This window comes from Gigantopelta aegis, chromosome 15 (assembly GCF_016097555.1).
Source record: "Gigantopelta aegis isolate Gae_Host chromosome 15, Gae_host_genome, whole genome shotgun sequence".
In the NCBI taxonomy this organism is placed as follows: Eukaryota; Metazoa; Mollusca; class Gastropoda; order Neomphalida; family Peltospiridae; genus Gigantopelta; species Gigantopelta aegis.
Genome location: NC_054713.1, coordinates 39,130,437 through 39,153,454, shown reverse-complemented (window position 1 = coordinate 39,153,454; position 23,018 = coordinate 39,130,437). Strand labels below are relative to the sequence as shown.

The 23,018-nt window shown below is 36.3% G+C and overlaps 1 protein-coding gene across 11 annotated transcripts in view; it reads right to left on the bottom strand.

Annotated features, from left to right (window-relative positions):
- The window catches only part of LOC121390710 (kinesin-like protein unc-104), a 127,555-nt gene that overhangs the window by 86,345 nt on the left and 18,192 nt on the right, over positions 1-23,018 (bottom strand). For 9 of the 11 annotated variants that reach the window (XM_041522598.1, XM_041522600.1, XM_041522602.1 and 6 more), the window contains 7 exons: positions 22,108-22,190; positions 18,982-19,161; positions 16,790-16,855; positions 6,056-6,234; positions 3,956-4,067; positions 2,445-2,588; positions 1,730-1,747 (listed from right to left, as the gene is read on the bottom strand). In XM_041522598.1, coding sequence (XP_041378532.1) covers positions 1,730-1,747; positions 2,445-2,588; positions 3,956-4,067; positions 6,056-6,234; positions 16,790-16,855; positions 18,982-19,161; positions 22,108-22,190 — 782 coding nt within the window. The remainder of the gene's footprint in view (positions 1-1,729; positions 1,748-2,444; positions 2,589-3,955; positions 4,068-6,055; positions 6,235-16,789; positions 16,856-18,981; positions 19,162-22,107; positions 22,191-23,018) is intronic. The other 2 variants (XM_041522601.1, XM_041522607.1) reach the window with 1 other exon arrangement.

Genomic DNA, 23,018 nt, shown 5'->3' with positions numbered 1-23,018 from the left:
ACACAGAGAATGTCTATTATATAAAGGGCAACCATTCACTATAGAGCACTGATTTATTAATCATCGGCTAATGGATGTCAAACATTTGGTAATTTTGACATACATGTAATATTAGAGAGGAAACCTGCTAGATTTTTTCATTAACAGTAAGGGATCTTTCATATACACCATGCCACAGACAGGATAGCACATACCACGACCTTTGATATACCAGTCGTGGTGCACTGGCTGGGACGAGAACTAGACATAAGCAGCATAAAAGCAATTACACATGTATCAGTATGCACAACTCCAATCATATTTGTTGGTTTATGAGTTCAACACTTGCTTTTTCATATGTTAATTTGCAAAAAAAAAAAAAAAAAAAAAAAAAAAAATTTTTACTTTCATTTACATTCATGTGAAAATATATAACAATGTATGAGACTTAACTGATGAAACCAGGCAGCTTTGTATGTGAGCTAGCTATGAGTTGAGCTAAATTAACGAACTTAACAAATTAAAGTTAACGTTTGTTTTGTTTAATGTCAAACATTTGGTCTTAGCGAGGAAACTTGTTACATTTTGCCATCAGCAGCAAGGGATCTTTTATATGCACCATCCCACAGACAGGACAGCACATACCATGGCCTTTCATATACCAGTCATGGTCCACTGGTTGGAATGAAAAATAGCCCAATGGTCCCACCAACGGGGATTGATCCTAGACAGACCGTGCATCAAGCAAGCGCTGTACCACTGGGCTACTTTCATGATTTTAAAAATTGCGTCAAAGTGACATCAATATAATGACAGTCATAAGCAAACTAGCTCAGCATTCAGCTCACCATGTGTAGTGAAATTGACTAGAGCTATATACATAACAGCTGTGTGAAAAGTCTCATATAACGTTTCTCTGAACTGATAAGCTCTTGTATGGGGTAGGGTAGGCTGAAGACCTTTCTTCAAAAATCAAACTATAAAATAGTACCATGATATAAAACATTCTGTTTTGTTATTCTGCATTTTTTTTTAAAGTTCTTTCGGGTTTTTTAGAGGAACATTCCTGAGTTTGCTGCACTTTTTAAGATGTTATCGACTAACAAAGACTTTTTAACGATTGTAATTATGTATAAAACATATTTTTCTGAATAAAATATTAGCAGCTGTATATTAAATGTGTCTCTGATTGTTCTAATATTTGTACTAGGTTAAATTTCATTTTATTTCCAAATTAAAAAATTTCCGTACATACGAAATTATTTGGGCTTCTTACAAATATTAAGACAACCAGAAACACATTGAATATACAGACACTTATATTTTAAACCAGAAAATATATTTAATATGTAAGTTTAATCGTAGAAGTATTTTATTAGTCGGAAAACATCTGACAATGCAGCAAACTCAGGAATGTCCCTTTAAAGTTTTGTTTTTTTCAAAGTTCCATAAACCAACAAGTATTCTGAAGAGTTACAGAAGATCAATATAAACAAACATTGCTGACAAGGCTAAGCTGAGAAGCACCAATGAGCAGTAGGGATTTATAAAACAAAACACACAAAAAATGGTGAACATACACTACTGTAACAGTGTTTTATTTTAAACATATCAAAACAACATAATGCAATGATTATAATTAATCTACAACTTAAAAAAAAAACAATCATTAATTTTTTTTTTAAATGCTAATATAAATCATGCCATGAAAGAAATATTCAATGCACATACAAGACAACATTAATCTTACTTTTGCATCATGGGCACTCTAAATAAATAATACAAAATTTCAAGTAAGGCCATTAAAAATATCTTAAACAATAAATGTTTTGATAATTAATTTTTTAATAAAATCTGTCAAGTCAAACTTTCATGAATAATAATCTGAATCAAATCTCATGAATATAATCTGTGAAGTAATTTTCTCATGAATAAAATCCAGTCAAAAACGTCACCAAATAAATAGGTAAATTAGTCAATGAGTCAAAATCTCATAATTAATAATCCATTGTGTCAAAATGTCATAATAATTCAGAGTCAAAATCTGAATAAGAACAATACAGTATGTTAAAAATTCATGAATAAAATCCATAAAGTCAAAATGTCATTGATATTTATCCATAAAATCAAAATGTCATAGAAAAAAAATAAAAAATCTTAAGTAATCTGTCAAAATTTCATGAATAAAAATCTGTAGTTAAATTACCATGAATAAATCAGTAAAGTCAAAATCTCATGAATAAAATTTAAAGTCAAAATTTCATGAAGAAAGTCTATAGTCAAAATATGAATAAAAGTCTAAATATTCAAAATATCATGAATAAAAATCTAAATATTCAAAATCTCAGGAATAAAAATCCATAATCAAAATTCCCATAATTAATAATCAATCCACTTAGTCAAAAACGCATAATTAATAATTTAATCGATAAAGTAAAATAATGTGATGAATATTAAAGACTCACCATTTCGGCCAGGGCAGAAATGACTTTGCCGAGGGTGGTGAGGGACTTGTTGATGTTAGCTCCTTCCTTGAGTCGCGTTCCCTTGGCACCCGTCGAGTCGGCTCGCTCACTGCCAGCCAGATCAACCAGACTGATCTTACTCACCTACACACAGAAGAAAGGAAAGTTAGCTTAAAAACACCTCAGCACATTATTAAAAATGTCTGTTTTGTTTAATGACACTGCTAAAGCATACAGACTTCTTAATCATCGACTATTGAATGTCAGACATTTCATATAGTCATATATATATATATATATATATATAGTATATAACTGATATTTTCTTATATAGAAATGTAATATATATATTAAGCATGTGGACAAATGACATATTGGTAACAAATGTAACTGAAAGAAGATATTGTTCAAATTAAAAAAACCCTGAATAAAATACATTTGAAAAAACCCACAACTTGCTTTTTTTGGCATTAAAGGCGCAGACTGTAGTTTCAGCTCTTAAAACATGGACACTAAGTTTAGTTAATCTACAAACCTGTAACACAACGTGGATAAAGTTACAACAGAGTGAAATAAGAGTCTGTGACATTAAAACAGGAAAATATCCTTAAAAACAGACTCGAACTTGAATCAATAACCGCTACTTCTCAGAAGCATGTGCATTTTTAAAAATATGAAAATGCATTTTAGAAACAACAGGATAACCAGAAACACTTCGGTTCGACAGAAATGGATAAACTAAACAATAAAATATAAGTAATGTTTGATTCCAGTTATTATAAGCGGTTCTAATAGTAAAAAATATGCTGTAGTATTACAAACTAGGGTCTGTCCTTTTAAAACTGCTTCTTGGTTTTTTTAAACATTAATTGTCGCAGCGTATTGAAGAAATACAGAAAAACAAATGGGTTGCTTGTATAGGGAGACAAGTACAAGCAAGACACATGCAAAAAGATGTTTATATGCAATGCTGTGTTAAACTGTTGTAATAAACAACAAGTTATGCTTTTTGCATCAAACGCATTTTAGTTGATTTGTTTTTCCCAATTTGAACAAAATTCTCATTCAGTTACATTTGTTACCAATATGTCATTTGTGTGCATACTTAATATATATGATATGACATTTCTATAAGAAAATATTCAGCGAAACACCCATTGCGTTATTTATGTCTCCGAGTATATGAAAGAAATGTTTTATTTAACGACGCACTCAACACATTTTATTTACGGTTATATGGCGTCAAACATATGGTTAAGGACCACACAGATAATAAAAGGAAACCTGCTGTCGCCACTTCATAGGCTACTCTTTTCGATTAGCAGCAGACAGGATAGTACATACCATGGCCTTTGATATACCAGTCGTGGTGCACTGGGTGGAATGAGAAATAGCCCAATGGACCCACCGACAGGGATTGATCCCAGACCGACTGTGCATTGAGCGAGCACTGTACCACTGGGCTATGTCCTACTCTCTCCCTGAGTATATGAAAGAAAAACAATTACTACCTTTTCTCCGACCAGTTTGGTTTCCTTGTCGTGTCGTCTCTGTGAGAAGATGATTGTGAACACAGCGTGAGATCGACTGCTCGTTTCATTCATGTTCGTCGCAGCAACCGTTCTATAAACAGATGAATGAAATTCAAATAAACACCAAATTATAAAAACTATTTAAGCCAGAGCCTCAATGGAAGGAAGGTAATGTTTTATTTAACAATGCACTCAACACACTTTATTTACAGTTATATGCTGTTGGACATATCGTTAAGGACCACACAGATATTGAGAGAGAGGAAACCCGCTGTCGCCACTTCATACGCTACTCTTGTTTATTAGCAGCACAGGATCTTTTATGTGCACCATCTCACCAACAGGACAGTACATACCATGGCCTTTGTTACACCAGTTGTGGAGCACTGGCTGGAACGAGAAATATCCCAATGGTCCCACCGACGGAATCAATCATTAGCGAGCACTTTACTATTAAGCTACATCCTGTCCCCTAGAGCCTCAAGTGCATAATATATGTAATTAGTACCTAAATATTCGTATCATGATATGTCATATTATTTCAGGGCTTCTAGATTATGGTAGCTCCACTCCCATTACTAATGATCATAATTATTTTTAAGTCTTCGAGTAAATACAATAATTATTATACAGAAATTAAAACCTATTAAGCATATTATTAAATTATTGTATTTACTCTATGACTTAAAAATAATTATGATCATTATAAATTATTACTATTCAATATTTTTGTTAGAATATTACAAATTATTATTGTGGTTATCATCATCATCATCATCATTATCATATCATCATCATCATCATTATCATATCTCATCATCATCATCATCATCATCATCATCATCATATTAGTAGTAGTGGTACTAGTATTTATAGTCCGTCCCACGCGGTACGCCTTTTTTCATGCTATGGAATTTACTACAAGTTATTTATTTCTCAGTTAACTGATTTGTAAATTTCACACAAAAATAGTTGTTGATTTTTATTTCCAAAACACGTTTACTTTTCTTCTTATGTCAAACCAAACTGAAATACACTAATAATGTTTTAGTATTGTTATCATCCTCATAATTATTCTTAATTCCACTACAACTACCACTAAAAACCTGGCTTCGTACTATTATTATTTTTTTTTATTTTATTTTTTATTATTATTCAAGTTTCTTATTATTATCAGGGTTGGGGTCCTGATTTCACTACCTTACATCCATGTTATAAGTACATATGAACATTATATATATAATATAGTGTAATTAATATAACAATATTAATAAGAAGGAATACATGAAAACATGGAGTTCACCAATATTTGGGGTTAACAGTGAAGATAGAGATAGAGGAAAGATTTAAAGGGAATGGTAAAGGGAGAAAAGAGAAGGTAAGGAAGGAAGAAGGAAAGAAAGAGTGAATTAAATACTTTAATTTCGAAAGAGAAAACATATTTGTATTGAAATACCTCTAGACTACTATTATTATTATTATTATTATTATCTTTTTTTTAATTACTATTATTAGTATTACTATTATTTTTTTTATATTTTTTTTTTATTAGTATTATTACTATTATTACTATCATTAGTATTACTACTACTATTACTACTACTACTACTAGTATTATTATTATTATTATTATTATTATTATTATCTTTTTTTTAATTACTATTATTACTATTATTACTATTATTAGTATTACTATTTTTTATTTTTTATTAGTATTATTACTATTATTACTATCATTAGTACTACTACTACTACTACTAGTATTATTATTTTTTTTTTTTTTATTAGTATTATTACTATTATTACTATCATTAGTACTACTACTACTACTACTAGTATTATTATTTTTTTATTTTTTATTAGTATTATTACTATTATTACTATCATTAGTATTACTATTACTACTACTACTACTACTACTATTTCTACTACTACTATTATTTTATTTATTTTTTTATTAGTATTATTAGTATTATTACTATCATTAGTATTATTACTACTACTACTACTACTACTACTATTTCTACTACTACTACTATTTCTACTACTACTACTATTATTATTATTCTAACTACCCACCTGGCTTTGTTTCCTTCGTCTATGAGGTTCTTGATGTCTTCAAACGACTGGACTGCCAGTTTGGACAGGTCCTCGACATACGGACCCAGCAGTGGGTGTTCACGGACCCGCAGAGAGTGTTTGTTAGAAGGGTTCAGCAGGTCGCGCACTCGCTCGCAGTAGATCTCCATGTAGCTCACCTGAAAATATAACAATAAAACAATAAACACTGTTATCTCATACAGGAAACAGAGAATAATACATGAGTGGTCGTTAGATATCATTTATCTTACAAGTTGTTTTAAAAATCGTTTTCTTTTATATGCCACAAACTTGTAACAGAGTAAAATACCTTTTTTATTTTCATTAGCACACCACAAACATATATATATATCGATGATTATGAGATGTTTAGCTGAAGCATGGAACCTGCAGTGTGCCAAGCAAATCAATCATCCACCACATTGGGTTATATATTTGAGAAAGACACACATCATAAGTGTACAAGATGAGGGGGTGAGAGGGTCGACTACTCCACCCCACCTTACCCCCACACCCACCTGTGTGTTGGAATAAATCTTCGCATTTGGGAAAAAGTGATGGAGGTTCAGGCAAAGTGAGCTGTCCTGAAGGTTTTTCACCATCTTCCTATCATTCTACTCACAATATTAGCTGTAATCCTAGACCGAATATTTCTATCTCTGTAAAGCTTTATTTCATCATGTTTTAGATTGATTTTTTAAAGATTTCTCTATTTTAGGTTTATATCATATGTTCAATGAGTTTTACAGAAAAATGCAAGTAATACAAGTAATTCATTTCGAACCCTGTATAGCTGTTTGGTAACAATGCAAAATTTAAAATAAATGAAAGAAGTTATCCAGATACAGGCATTTTTGTTTAATTTGTGCAAAAATTAGTCTGTATCACACCCACCCCAACCTCTCACCCGATATGCCTATGACACTCATAATCAAACCTTACCGGCCTCGGTGGCGTCGTGGTTAGGCCATCGGTCTACAGGCTGGTAGGTACTGGGTTCGGATCTCAGTCGAGGCATGGGATTTTTAATCCAGATACCGACTCCAAACCCTGAGTGAGTGCCCCGCAAGGCTCAGTGGGTAGGTGTAAACCACTGGTTCAACAAAGGCCATGGTTTGTGCTATCCTGTTTGACGTTCATGGTCATTTACCCATTTTTCACCGAGTTGGACTGGTAGGGACTAATAAAGAGACTACAGGTTTCATCTCTGTCCATCTGTGGGGCGGGACGTAGCCCAGTGGTAAAGCGCTCGCTTGATGTGCTGTCCATTTGGGATTGATCTCCGTCGGTGGGCCCATTGGGCCATTTGTCATCACAGCCAGTGCACCACGACTTATATATCAAATGTCGTGGTATATGCTATCCTGTCTGTGGGATGGTGCAAATAAAAGATCCCTTGCTACTAATGGAAAAATGTAGCGGGTTTCCTCTTTGAGACTATTTGTAAAAATTACCAAATGTTTGACATCCAATAGCCGATGATTAATAAATCAATGTGCTCTAGTGGTGTCATTAAACAAAACAAACTGTCCATCTGTCTGTCTGTCTGTCTGTCCATCTATCCCACATATAGTTTTCCGGATGTTTTTTCACAGTGCCTTGAGATGTTGAGCTGACATTTTGTGTATAGCTTTATCATGTTTGACTTTGATGGCAATTTACCCATTCTTTCACTGTTACAGCCCTTGAACTTAGGAAACCGGCCTCGGTGGCATCGTGGTTAGGCCATCAGTTTACAGGCTGGTAGGTACTGGGTTCAGATCCCAGTCGAGGCATGGGATTTTTAATCCAGATACCGACTCCAAACCCTGAGTGAGAGCTCCGCAAGGCTCAATGGGTAGGTGTAAACCACTTGCACCGACCATTGATCCATAAGGCTATCCTGCCTGTGGAAAACGCAAATAAAAGATCCCTTGCTGCCTGTCGTAAAAGAGTAGCGGGTTTTCTCTAAAAAAACAGTGTCAGAATGACCACATGTTTGACATCCAATAGCCAATGATAAGATAAAAAATCAATATGCTCTAGTGGCGTCATTAAATAAAACAAACTTTACTTTTTTTCATAATCAAACTGGTGAAAGTCTCACCAGTTACTGCATAATTGACATATCAAAGGCTGTGATGTGTACCAACATGTCAGTGTAAGTATTGATGGGAACTGGATGAACTTTTGCATTAGTTTACGTACAACAACAGATCAATGATCAATTAATCAATAAAAACATAACTGTGCCATTAGTAGCTTAAAGTTGTGAAGCATTGCTGAAATTATATATCTAACACTTTGGTGGTATAGTAGTTTTTGTATTAGGAAACGAAGAAATAATAAATAGAAATATGATACATTTGCTTTCCTCTGTTTTTTTAAACTAGAGTGAATGGCAGATGAGGAAAGTCGATACATTCAGTGCTAAACACATTAACAAACAGCAGAAAACAAACTGCATAACTCTTATTGCCTTAAACAATAGAATAATAAATGTTTGCTTTAATCTAAGTGTATTTAAGTTTTAAATAACAAAAAAGTTATTGTCAAATTTATAAGATAATTTTCAGTTGTTATGACCATTAGTGAGTGACCAATGAAAATTATTTCATGAGGGACATAAATTTGATAATACCTGCTACTGAATTTGTTATTCTATTTATTATCCCAGCTAATTTTTCTCTCATGCATGTACATGTATAGAAATGATGTAAACCACTTTACACATTGTTCTGAGTATTGCTATAACTTTGTATTTTAACCACAAAACAAAAGTTCTCTTTAATCTACTAAAATATCTGTAATGAATACCAAAAACAGATAGCCGTAAACACAAACTAACTCTTTAAACTACGTGATGTCATTTTGTGCATTTGCCAAATCGTGATGATGTCATATTTAGTACTGATAAGGTCATTGGTTTGTAAGTGTAAAATTGTCCAATAGTATTGTACATTACACCAATGCAGGATATTTCTCAGAAAATATGGAAAATATTTTCCCTTTTATGAGTGACTGCTGGGGTAATAAACTAAATTATCACATTGGTTTATGGCATGGATATCATGGGTAAGTTATAGGATAGAGTAAATTATTTGTTTTAATGTAACACACTTTTTTTTATAAACGTAGGGCATGGAAATGTATTAATGTAAAGTATGTTGTTTAACTGAAGGAAATGTTGATAAAAATAGCCTTCAAAGAAGATTTTATGAGGGGATATAGCAAGAAAACTGAATGTCTGCATTGTACATTAGTGGGAAAGTTAGCAAGCTCAAACGTTTCCTAACATAAAATAAATATTCATATTTTTATTGATTTTTAAACCAATTAATAAAATTCATACTCTAATCACTGTTTTCCTGTTTTTATTGATACAAAACACAGTAATCAATTCATGTTTTAATCTAGATGAAAATAGAAACTTAGTCTGGGGTTTTTTATTGATGCGAAACAGAGCCTGTAAATTGTGCACAGAAAAATTAATCTTAATTATCAAGTCTTCCCACTCCATACTTCCTTCATAACATCGATAAAAACCCTTCAACACTTATCAGCATGGACTATATTAATCTGAATTCCATTTGGAAACTGTCATACACTTCTATCATAAACTCGGATCACAACAGAAAATAAAACACAATTATAGCGCTTTCCAAAAGCCCGACAGTAATTAGATCTTGCACTGGATCGCTTTATTGATTTTTCCTCGTCAGCAGTATTCTTTTTATTCCTGTCAGGAATGCCTGTTGACAAAATTCCCCCGGACATCTCTTACAGGACTTATATGGCTTGCCGTGTTTGCGATGACGCAAATCGCAGCCATTACGGCAACACACAACTAACTCGGCTTTTTAATAAACTCATCTTGATCACCATTAAGGCTGATCGAAGGAGAGCGACTGAACACAAAAACATGATAGTTTGATATAACCTATTAAGCCCCCGGAAAAAGCTCTCTACATACGAAATTACATTGCAGTATTGTAACTAAATATAGCTTGGTCTAAAAACTAAATCTACTGGCCTCGGTGGTGTAGTGGTAAAACCATCAAGCTTTATTTCAGGGCTCGATCCTAGCGGTAGCCCGGGGGGTTTGGGCTACCGATTTCTCGATCAGGCTACCAGATATCTAAACCTGGTAGCCCGCCAGGCTACTACATTTGTTTTACACATCCTATTACTCCACAATCAACAAGATGCTTAAACACCTCAAAAAAACCCAAAAAAAAACTTAAAAAAAAAAAAGTTTAAATGAAAAATAAATGAGTTTGTTTTGTTGTTTGGTTTTTTTTAAAATATATTAAAATTATGGGGCTACTAATTTTTACTGAGGTCTACCAGATTTCATAACTTGGTAGCCCAGTGGGCTGAAGTTTGGTAGGTACATGTAGTGGGTTCATATCCCGGTACCTAAGACCGTGCTTATAAAACTTGACTCGAATCTTTAAAATGATGTCACACTGCATTCAGTTTGCATGATGTTTCCATGGCGTAAATCTCTGAAAATGGTATATATATTTATTCATTTTTTTAAATTATTATTATTATTTTTTTTTTTTTAAACATCACACCAAACTGAAATTGTTGACAAAATCACCTTAAAATGGTGGCTGGTACAGGGAAAGTCAATTAATGATTAAATCCTTCACTATCACTAATCTAAAACCCACCCACATTGTTCACTGATCTACATGTAAAACCATCATCCATTAAAAAGACTCACATTGACTTTTAAGTGTTTCGCTAATCTAAATCCCACCCACATTGTCCAGACCCACTTTCCAAGTTCTGAAGATGTTCAGCTGAACAATATAACTAATGATTTATATCTTAACACCATCACACACACACACACACACACACACACACACACACACACACACACACACACACACACACACACACACACACACACACACACACAGCCCCACCCACATTGTCCAGACCCACTTTCCAAGTTCTGAAAATGTTCAGCTGAACAATATAATTAATGATTTATAGCTTAACCCCATCACACACACACACACACACATGCATGCACACACAAAACCTACCCACATAATCTAAAAATGACATTCCCTCAATTTACCAAAGGCTTGGAAATCTAATACCGAACACACACACACACAAACACACACACAAACACACACACACACACAAACACACACATACACAAACACACAGACACACACACACAAACACACACACAAACACACATACCCACACACAAACACATACACAAACACACAGACACACACACATACACAAACACACCACACACATAAACACACAAACACACAAACACGCACAACCCCCCCCCCCCCCCCACACACACACACACAAAACCCACACACATAATCTAAAAATGACATTCCCTCAATACCAAAAGCCTGAAAATCTAATACAGAACACACACACACACAAACACACACACACATAAAAGACCCACCCACATAATCTAAAATCACATTCCCCTCAATACGAAAAGCCTGGAAATCTAATACCGACTACCAGCTATAAATGGACAGAATCACTTTGTTACAAAGTGTCAGTAATCAGGAACGAATACTCGGTCAGACAACGTAAGACTTCACTTGACATTTACACTCGAATCGGGACATACCGAGACCAGATGATCGATTTGCGTAGATGCCTGGCCTCATGCAAATCAGGAATCAATATTTCATTCTGGCCATAAAGTTTGTGCTGTAGTGATTCAGTGCGCAGTTTGGTTATCAGAGATCTCATGGGACAGGTCGTTTTGTTTGCATACCGCTGGTAACTAGCTGGCAACTACATCTGCCAAAATATCGCAGTTACATAATGCCAAGACAGACACACAATTTGTGTTTTAATGTAAGACCGCGATGTGGTTTGTTTTCACTCCTCTATATAATGTTGGTTTTATATTACATTATTAATCTCTACTGGTCCATATGGCAGTGACTATAGGTTGCGTCTGTCTGACAGTTTGTCTGTCCATCTATCCATCTGTTCAACATGTATTTTTCAGGACATTTTTTTTTTTTCATAATGGCTCTAGATTTTGGGTCGACATTGTTTATTTTCACTCCTGTAAATAACGTTGGTTTTATTATATAGTCCCTACCAGTCCATATGGAAGATATTATACACGTTTCATCTATCTGTCTGTCCATCTGTCTGTGTTCCTGTTTATCTGCCTGTCTGCATGTTTGTCTGTCTGTCTGTCCATCCATCCCATATATAGAGATTATTGTACAAGCTTGTGTGTTGTACTGATTTTATGAAACGAGTGTCAGGATTTTTGCATTGCCCAAGCGAGAGCGAAGTTAATACATGAATCCTGACATGAGTTTCATAAAATCTGTACGACTAAAACACGAATGTAATAATTTCTTTATTATCCATATTATTATTGTTCTTTTCTTTATGAATAACAAGACCCAACTCAAAATGTTTCAGCCACAACTAGAAAGAGACGACAAAATTACATCATATCTCAAATGCACAGTCTGAGCTAGGAGAAGCAACATCATGTTATGACGTCGCTTCCCAAAATTGCATCATTACACTTGTTATTACACATTTGCTTCATATGATTATTATTAACTCGGTTATGTTGAACCATATGGATACTAAGTAGTTTTCTGGACTTTTTGTTTTTTCATAATGGCTCCACATTTTAAGTTGACACATTGTATATATTTTTAAAGAAACCTCAGTACATTAACCAGGGTTTTTATCAGCTATGTTTCTAGACTCTGATAATGGAGCACCATTCCCCACCATTCTTCAAATGCTATATACCGTAGTTCTTTATTCCCATTTTGGAGTAAAAAATTCCCACTCTGAATGTAAATAATTCACATTTTTATTATTATTTAAAGACATATTTTGAAACAATACGTAACATTTGACAAACAACATTTCTGTCCTCCGTAACAGTTTGTAATGCAAAACAGATATACTGATGGAAAGAAATAAGGGAGGAAATCAAATTGTAGACCAAATTTAATTCACTACTAACATAGTAATGTCTGTATTTCATACCAAGTTGTAATGTGGGATTGAATGTCTGTAGTGTTGAATGTGCTGCCTATATGTTCCCAGTCAACTTCTGATAATATGAATTGGTTTTCGATACAGTCATTATTTCTTGTTGCTATCTGTGTGATCCTTTATTTCTTTCCATCAGTATATATTAATTTGAATAAACACAAGTGCATATATAGTATTAGAGGCAGGATTTTGCTCAGTCGGTTGAAGGAAGGAAATGTTTTATTTAACGACGCACTCAACTCATTTTATTTACAGTTATATGGCATCAGGCATATGGTCAAGGACCACGCAGATACTGAGAGAGGAAACCCGCTGTCGTCACTTCATGGACTACTCTTTTCGATTAGCAGCAAGGGATCTTTAATATGCACCATCCCACAGACCACATACCACGACCTTTGTTACACCAGTTATGGAGCACTAGCTGGAACGACAAATAGCCCAATGGGTCCGCCACCGGGGATTGATCCTAGACCGACCGCACATCAAGCGAACTCTTTACGACTGGGCTACATCCCACTCCTCAGGGTGAATAAGACATAGAATAAAACACTCAGGGCCCATGGAAGACAATTAACCTTATAACATGGGGGCGGGATATAGCACTTGCTCGATGCGTGGTCGGTCTGGGATCGATCCCCGTCAGTGGGCCCATTGTGCTATTTCTTGTTCCAGCCAGTGCACCACAAGTGGTATATCAAAGGCCATGGTATGTACTAACTTGTCTGTGGGATGGTGCATATAAAAGATCCCTTGCTGCTAATCGAAAGGAGTAGCCCATAAAGTGGCGACAGCTGGTTTCCTCTCTCAATATCTGTGTGGTCCTTAACCATATGTCTGATGCCATATAACCGTAAAAAGAATGTGTTGAGTGCATCGTTAAATAAAACATTGCTTTTTTCTTCTTGTTTTTTTGCAACATATATCATTTCCAACAGGTACTCATGTATTACTCTCTATAATAGAATTATACACCCACCTTCATAAAAACTAAATTTTATTTAAAGCATGTATACATGGCAGACAAAACAAGCATAAATTTAAACCAGTAACCAAGGTTTTTGTTCTGCACCTCTCACCCCATGATCAATTATGGAACAGCCCCAAGTTATTAACTAATAACTCCCTGTCATGGATAGAACTCTCTGGCAAAGTCAGAGGTTGTGCCCATGACAGGCATGCTTGAACAGTTCTCTGATGGAAGCATGCCCAAAATTACCCACACCCACAGCTGAATGACTAATGGCACCTCCCGGTATTAATGAGAACATATATTAAGTAATTGGAAGAAGGAATAATGTTTTATTTAAAGGAAGGGACAATTAAGGCATTTGGCCTGGTATGCATATTCAATGATATATAATGCACATTATTGTTTAATATCAACTAGTATAATCGTATAGTTAATTAATAAAACGGTTAAATGTGACGGCCATTATATATAACGGGGCGCAGCCATTTTGTACCATCCCAGTGAGTACGCCCTCTGGCGAGCTGGTGGTTACGTAATACCTGAAGAAACAAAACATACCTGATTTTTGCGAATGCATCGAAATGTTCTGTAATAATGGCCATCCCAGTAAGCCAGCAACAATTATATATACTACTCAAAAGAATTTAAGGGTCAAAAATTTATAACCAAATAAGTTTCAGAGTGTATTAGATTGATGATGTAAACTACACCAAAAATTTAATTTATTGTTCCATATTTACAAAAAACCCACAAATAAACATCACTGTATACAAGAAAGTCACATGACATGCTGTCAAAGTTGAAGGTTGTCAAACATGGATTTTACACATTAGAACATTCGTTTAATAGTGTGTGAATCCACCCCTGGCGCGAATACATTCGACACATCTTTGCCTCATGCTGTTGATCAGACGTCTGAAGAACTCTTGGGGAATGGCCTGCCACTCTGCCATAAGAAGTTGACCCAGATCATGAAGGTTGGCCGGAGGGGCATGGTTATCCCGAACTCTCCTGCCTAATTCGTCCCAGGCGTCTCTATTGGGGCCAAGTCAGGCGAATATGCTGGCCAATCCATCCTGGCGATACCTTGTTGTCTGAGAAAGTCCATTACCACCCTGGCGCGGTGGGGTCTGGCATTGTCATCCTGCAGAACTGCCCCGCCGCCAATCTGCTGAAGGCCTGGGAGAACCAAAGGCCGGATAATCTCATTCAGATAGCGGATTCCATTTAGATTGTCATCCACCACATAGAGGGGGGTCCTGTGGTGGATAGAGATGCCGCCCCACACCATGACGCTGCCACCACCGAACCGGTGACGTTGTCTAACGTTAACGTCAGCGAAGCGCTCCCCAGGACGTCTGTAGACACGAACCCGACCGTCGTTGAACTGGAGACTAAACCTGGACTCATCAGTGAACATCACTCGACCCCACTGAACACGTTGCCACCGCAGATGAAGCGTGCACCAGTGACGTCTGGCCGTTCTGTGACGTGGTAGGAGTGGTGGTCGAACAGCCTGGCGACGGCAGCGTAGATTATTGGCTCTCAGACGATTGCGTATGGTATGATCAGACACTCGAGTTCCAGTCGCAGTCCGCAGATTGTCACGTAATCGGCGAGATTGTGCATAGAAGAGATGGACGGAGCTGACATCATTTCATCCCAAGCTATACCACCGGTCGTCACAAAAATGAAACAAAATGGCTGCCCCCAGTTAGCAGGAATAATCATGTTTTTTTATTAACTCTAAAATTACGCGTTTTTCATTTGCTAAAGTGTTAGTATGTGTTGGTGGTCCGGGTATGCATCTTTCCAACACATAAGGCTCTTGTTTGAGTTTAGTCTACCTTTAGAGTGTCAGTATGTGTTGGTGGTCCGGGTATGCATCTTTCCAACACATAAGGCTCTTGTTTGAGTTGACCCTACCTTTAATGACACCCTCAACACATTTTATTTACAGTTATATGACCTCAGACATATGGTTAAGTACCACACAGATATTGAAAGGAAACCTGCTGTCACCACTTCAAGGGCTACTCTTTTCGATTGGCAGCAAGGGATCTTTTATATGCACCATCCCACAGACAGGGTAGTACATACCATGGCCTTTGTTACAGCAATTGTGGATTACTGGCTGGAACGAAATATAGCCCAATGGACCCACCAACAGGGATTGATCCTAGACCAACCGTGCATCAAGCGAGTGTTTCACAATTGGGCTACGTCCCCTCCAACCACTTCTTGCAACATAATTCATTTCCATCACGTGCTCATGTATTATTCTCTGTATATACCCACCATCAAGCGAGTGTTTCACAATTGGGCTACGTCCCCATCAACCACTTCTTGCAACATAATTCATTTCCATCACGTGCTCATGTATTATTCTCTGTATATACCCACCATCAAGCGAGTGTTTCACAATTGGGCTACGTCACCTCCAACCACTTCTTGCAACATAATTCATTTCCATCACGTGCTCATGTATTATTCTCTGTATATACCCACCATCAAAAAAGCATGTATACATAGAAGAAATGATGTGGCAGACAAACCAAGCATAAAAATAATAACCAAGATTTGTCCTCCCACCCCTTAATCAATTATAGTACATCCTTAAGTGTATTAACTATAGCCAGGGACCAACTGAATGAGTTGAATGAACACCTGCCGGTATTAATGAGAATATATATTAAGTAATTGTTACTTACCTCAACTGAAAACTGGACGTGATCATTCTTGTGTTTCTTCACTCTTTCAAACAAATCTTCACAGAGCTGAGGGGGGGAAACAAGAATAACATTAATATCGCAATCAGGATTACTGAACCACAGTATCGTAAAGTAACCATCGTTTACATTTATTACTGTTGATATAGAAAGAAAGAAATGTTTTATTTAATGATGCACTCAACACATTTTATTTACGGTTATATGGCATCAGACATATGGTTAAGGACCACACAGACATTGAGAGAGGAAACTCGCTGTCGCCACTTCATGGGCTACTCTTTTCGATTAGCAGCAAGGGATCTTTTATATGCACCATCCCACAGACAGGGTAGTACATACCACAGCCTTTGACATGCCAGTCGTGGTGCACTGGCTGGAACGAGAAATAGCCCAATGGGCCCACCAATGGGGATCGATCCTAGACTGACCACACATCGAGCAAGTGCTGTACCACTGGGCTACATCCCGCCCCTTATTGTTGATATAGATGCATGTTTTGCATGTTTAATTTATTCCGACGCCATATAACCATAAATAAAATGTGTTGAGTGTGTCATTAAATAAAACATTTCCTTCCTTTTCCTTCCCGTTTAAAAGGAACATACCCTAGTTTTTAAACACTACCGCATATTTTTTTTACTATTATAGCCGTTTTTGAGAACTGAAATTATACTTTATTAAATAGTGTTCGAGATTAAAATTTTCGGGCAGTATCCCAGTTAAATACTAACATTTCAAAATCTGGTATCCCATCTGAGAATTTAGTATTATATGGTATCCCGGTGGGATACTAGGTTCTTGAAGTCTGGTATCCAAAATTAAATTCTGGTATCCCCGGGATATCGGGATACCATTAATCTCGAAAACTGAGTTACTTTACTTAGATTTTATGGTTTAGATTATCAATTTCTGTACATTCAAAATGTTTTTGGTCATCCTTTTTTTTTTAATATCACAAAATGCATTTATCATATTTTTAAAAACGCACGTGCGTCTGAGAAATAACAATTATGGAGTCGAGTTTTAGTCTATTTTAGAGGGTATTTCACCATTTCAAAGTCACAGACTCATGTTTCACTCAATTATAACTTTATCCAAATGTATTACAGGTTTGTAGATTAATTAAAGTTAGTGTTAATTTTCACGGGTTGAAACTAGGGTATGTCCCTTTAATTTATGGTTTATCTCATTATTACCAATTACCATAAGAAAGAAGTGTGTATGTTTTGTTTAACGACACCACTAGAGCACACTGATTTATTAATCATTGGCTTTTGGATGTCAAACATATGGCCATTTTGACACAGTCATAGAGAGAGGAACCCACTATATTTTTCAATTAGTAGCAAGAGATCTTTTATATGCACCATCCCAGACATGATAGCACATGCCACAGTCTTTGATGTACCAGTCGTGGTGCACTGGCTGGAATGAGAAATAGCCCAATGAGCTTACCATAAGAATAATGAAGTTATCATAATTACATGCATTTGTGTTCACATATACAGTGTAGGTGTAAACTGAAATATCTTAAATTTCTTCTTCTTTTTTTTTTTAAATCATACAAAAAATCTTTCATATCTATTAAAAGAAGGGAGTATTTGCTTAATGGCACCCCAGTTTGGTTAAGTAACATTCTGCAGTCCCCCATCACCACCCACCCACCCCCAAATATTAACTTTTTAACTGCCCTGTAAGTCAAAGAAAGCCCCTAAAACGGACCATATTTTAACGACACCTGACATTTTACATTACAGCTACATGTACAATAGAATCTCATTGGGTTGAACTCAGAAGGGTCAAATACACTGCAACGTTCGAACCAAAAAACAAAGTCCCGAGTTCCACTTACACAATGTTGACCGAATGGTTAGGTCGAACTACCCGATGGGTCGAACACTTTCTCGACCACCGACGGGGTTCGAGCCAATGGGATTCAACTGTATTTGGTGTCTATGGCTATTTCAACACTTTTATTTAAAAAAGCATAGCCAGGACAGTACATACCATGGCCGTTAATGTATCAGTCATGGAGCACTGGTTGCGATGGGACAAACAACAGATTCCACTGAGGGTGATCGATCCTGCAACCCATCACACCTCAGGCAACAGCTCTATTAAAACTACATTCTGTCATTGCAAAACAATATAATTAAAGTTTGATTACACACCTGTGGAATGATTCCCTCCTGTCCGGGTTCATTGCGGCCCATCATGGTGTAGCTCTTGCCCGAGCCGGTCTGCCCATAGGCAAATATACAAACATTGTAGCCTTCAAATGCATGGTCTAACATCTCCAGTCCTATATCATCGTACACCTGTTTCTGTGTGGCAAAATTCGGATCTTCAGGCTGTGAAAAATAAAAATTAATACAAGGTTAAATCTACTAGGGCTATATATCCTACCCCTTTCTTGTTTAAAACCATTATCTATAGGTAACTGTACACCAACTATAGGTAACTGTACACCAACTATAGGTAACTGTACACCAACTATAGGTAACTGTACACCATCTATAAGTAGCCATACACCAACTATAGGTGACTGAACATCAACTATAAGTGACTGTACACCAACTACACCAAATAATAGATAGCCGTACACCAACTATAATTGACTGTACCCCAACTATAGGTAACCGTACTCCAGCTATAGGTAAATGTACACCAGCTATAGGTAACTGTACACAATTATAGGTAATTGTACACCAACTATAGGTAACTGTACACCAACTATAGGTAACCGTACACCAACTATAGGTAACCGTACTCCAGCTATAGGTAACTGTACACAAGTATAGGTAATTGTACACCAACTATAGGTAACTGTACACCAACTATAGGTAACTGTATACCAACTATAGGTAACCGTACACCAACTACAGGTAATTGTACATAATTATAGATAATTGTACACCAACTATAGGTAACCTGTACACCAACTATAGGTAACTGCACACCAACTATAGGTAACCGTACAACAACTATAGGTAACCGTACAACAACTATAGATAACCGTACACCAACTATAGGTAATCGTACACCAACAATAAGTAACCGTACACCAACCAACTATAGGTAACTGTACACCAACTATAGGTAACTGTACACCAACTATAGGTACACCAACTATAGGTAACCGCACACCAACTATAGGTAACTGAGGTGAGCTAAAAATTACTCTCCTTGAACTAGTCTCAGGGGAGTGATGGGGAGTGAGAGTGATAGCCCCCTTAAATGCCATGGTGAGCTAAAAATCACACACCTTGAACTAGTCTCAGGTGAGTGACTGGGAGTGACAGTGATAGCTCACCTTAAATGGTGAGGGAGCTACAAATCACTCTCCTTGAACTAGTCTCAGGGGAGTGATGGGGAGTGAGAGTGATAACTCCCCTTAAATGGTATGGGGAAGCTAAAAATTACTGTCCTTGAGGTTCAAGCATGCTGTCCTGGGCACACACCTCAGATATCTTGGCCACCTCGAGGGAGTGATATGGAGAGTGATGGGGAGTGAAAGTGATAGCTCCTCTTAAATGGTGAGGTATGGGTTTTTGCAAAGGGCAGAACATCCAAAATTTCTGATGTGGCCCCCAACATCAGACAAGTTGCCAGTATGCTATTTAACATTCATGAATAAAAACATTATTAGAACAGTGACTAATAAGTGACTGTGCATTATTTAATATGTAAATAAGTATAACATGCAGGCATTCTTGTAAGTGCCCTGGAAATTTGAACCACAACATCTGGATGAGGGGTGGGGGGCACAGTCTTATCTCTAGTCGAGGAAGGAAGGAAGGAAATGTTTTATTTAACGATGCACTCAACACATTTCATTTACGGTCATATGGAGTCAGACATATGGTTAAGGACCACACAGATATTGAGAGAGGAAACCTGCTGTCGCCATTTCATGGGCTACTCGTTCCGATTAGCAGCAAGGGATCTTTTATATGCATTATCCCACAGACAGGGTAGTACATACCACAGCCTAGTGAAGGAAGGCAAAGTCTCTATCATGTGGTGCACAGGTCAGATCTGTATTTTTATTTATACAGAGTACTAGGAAAAATAAAAACACACACATTTCCTTCCTCGAGTGGGGTTAGAAGGTACAGCCCCCTTCCCTCCACCCCCCACCCCCAATTTCCTATGACAGATAAGCCAATGGTCAAAACAAATTTGATAGCTTGCAAAGAGAAAATTTGATAACTATAGAACAGTTCAAATAATTCCACATGTTCAGCGGATATAAAATTAAATACAGTAATCTGTTCAAATAATTACAGTCATTATCCACAATTTGCCTGCCAAATGTGTTTGCCAGCTTGTTTCACATGGAAAATGTACTGAATTAAAGTGTCCAGTGTTTGACCATTGGATTTAACAGCCATCTAGTTACTAAACAAAAACAAATGAAGTGCACATTCTTAGGGGAAAATCTCCAGCATGTTAGGTCTCACAAAACAATATCTGTACAGGATTTTGGGTTCGACCATGCTTCTACAAATGCAATAAGAAACTTTGACCTCAGTTTTTTTTTACAATTTGTCTGTTTGCATTGAGATACATGTATAGTCCATCCCATCATTCTATAAAAAATAACAAAAAAATATTATTTTTGTGTGTAATTTACAAGTCAATCGGCTCAGAAATAAATAACTTTTAGTAAATTTCATAGCATGAAAAAAAAGGTGTTTCTTGTGGGACGGACTATAGATCAGATCACATTCACTTGACCTTAAGGTAGCATTCCATATATGATTTTCAATTTTCTTATTCATCATACATTGCATGCAAAAAACCCACCTTGCCTGCTGAACTTATTGTATCCTTTCCATACACAAATGACCATCACAAATCATCAAATTCCATTTTAATCACCACCTGATTTACCAACATAATTCTGGAAAGTTAATAACACAAATATATATGTAAAGCTACCTTAAGAATACAGCAGATTCAATTTACTTACTGAGGTGTGAGACCAGTGGTCTAAGAATATAGCAATCTGATTCCATTTACTTACCATGGTGTGAGACCAGTGGTCTAAATACAGCAATCTGATTCCATTTACTTACCGAGGTGTGAGACAAATTGTCCAAGGATACAGCAATCTGATTCCATTTACTTACCGTGGTGTGAGACCATTTGTCTAAGGATACAGCAATCTGATTCAATTTACTTACCATGGTGTGAGACCAATTGTCTAAGAATATAACAATCTGATTCCATTTACTTACCATGGTGTGAGAGCAATGGTCTAAGAATATAACAATCTGATTCCATTTACTTACCGTGGTGTGAGACCAGTAGGAATAGTCAAAATTGAAGCTCTTAATTTCATGGTCCTTGGAAGAAACTTTCGGGTTTGTGATGGCTGAAATAAAAAAAGAGAGAGATAATTATGGACTTTTACGTGAAAAAGAATTGACATGAGCGATTAATTTCTCCTCCAACTTGAGCCATTTAAAATATTACCATATTGATAGCATATAAATTTACATGCTAAAATTACTCTCCTTGAACTAGTCTTGGATGAAAAGTTAAAAGTTAAAGTTTGTTTTGTTTAACAACACCACTAGAGCACACTGATTTATTAATTATCAGCTATTAGGTTTTGGACATTTGGTTATTTTGACAAATAGTTTTAGAGAGGAAACCCGCTACATTTTTCCATTAGTAGGAAGGGATCGTTTATATGCACCATCCCACAGTCAGGTTAGCACATACCATGGCCTCTGATATACCAGTTGTGGTGCACTGGTTGGAATGAGATATAGCCCAATGGGCCCACCAATGGGGATTGATCCTAGACCGACTGCGCATCAAGTGAGTGCTTTACCACTGGGCTACCGGCTACCTCCTGCCCCCCAGTTTCAGCACATGAAAATTAACGCTAACTTTAGTTAATCTACAGACCTGAAACACGTTTGAATAAAGTTACAATTGAGTGAAACATCAGTCTGTGACTTTGAAATGGTGAAATACCCTCTTAAAAAATAGACTAAAACTTGACTCCATAACTGTTACCTCTCAGATGCACATGCGTTTTTAAAAAATGAGAAATGAATTTTGTGATATTAAAAATACCAGGATGACCAAAAACACTTTGAATGTACAGAAATGGATAATCTAAACAATAAAATCTAAGTAAACTATGATTTCAGTTATCAAAAACGGCTCTAATAGTCAAAAATATAACTTA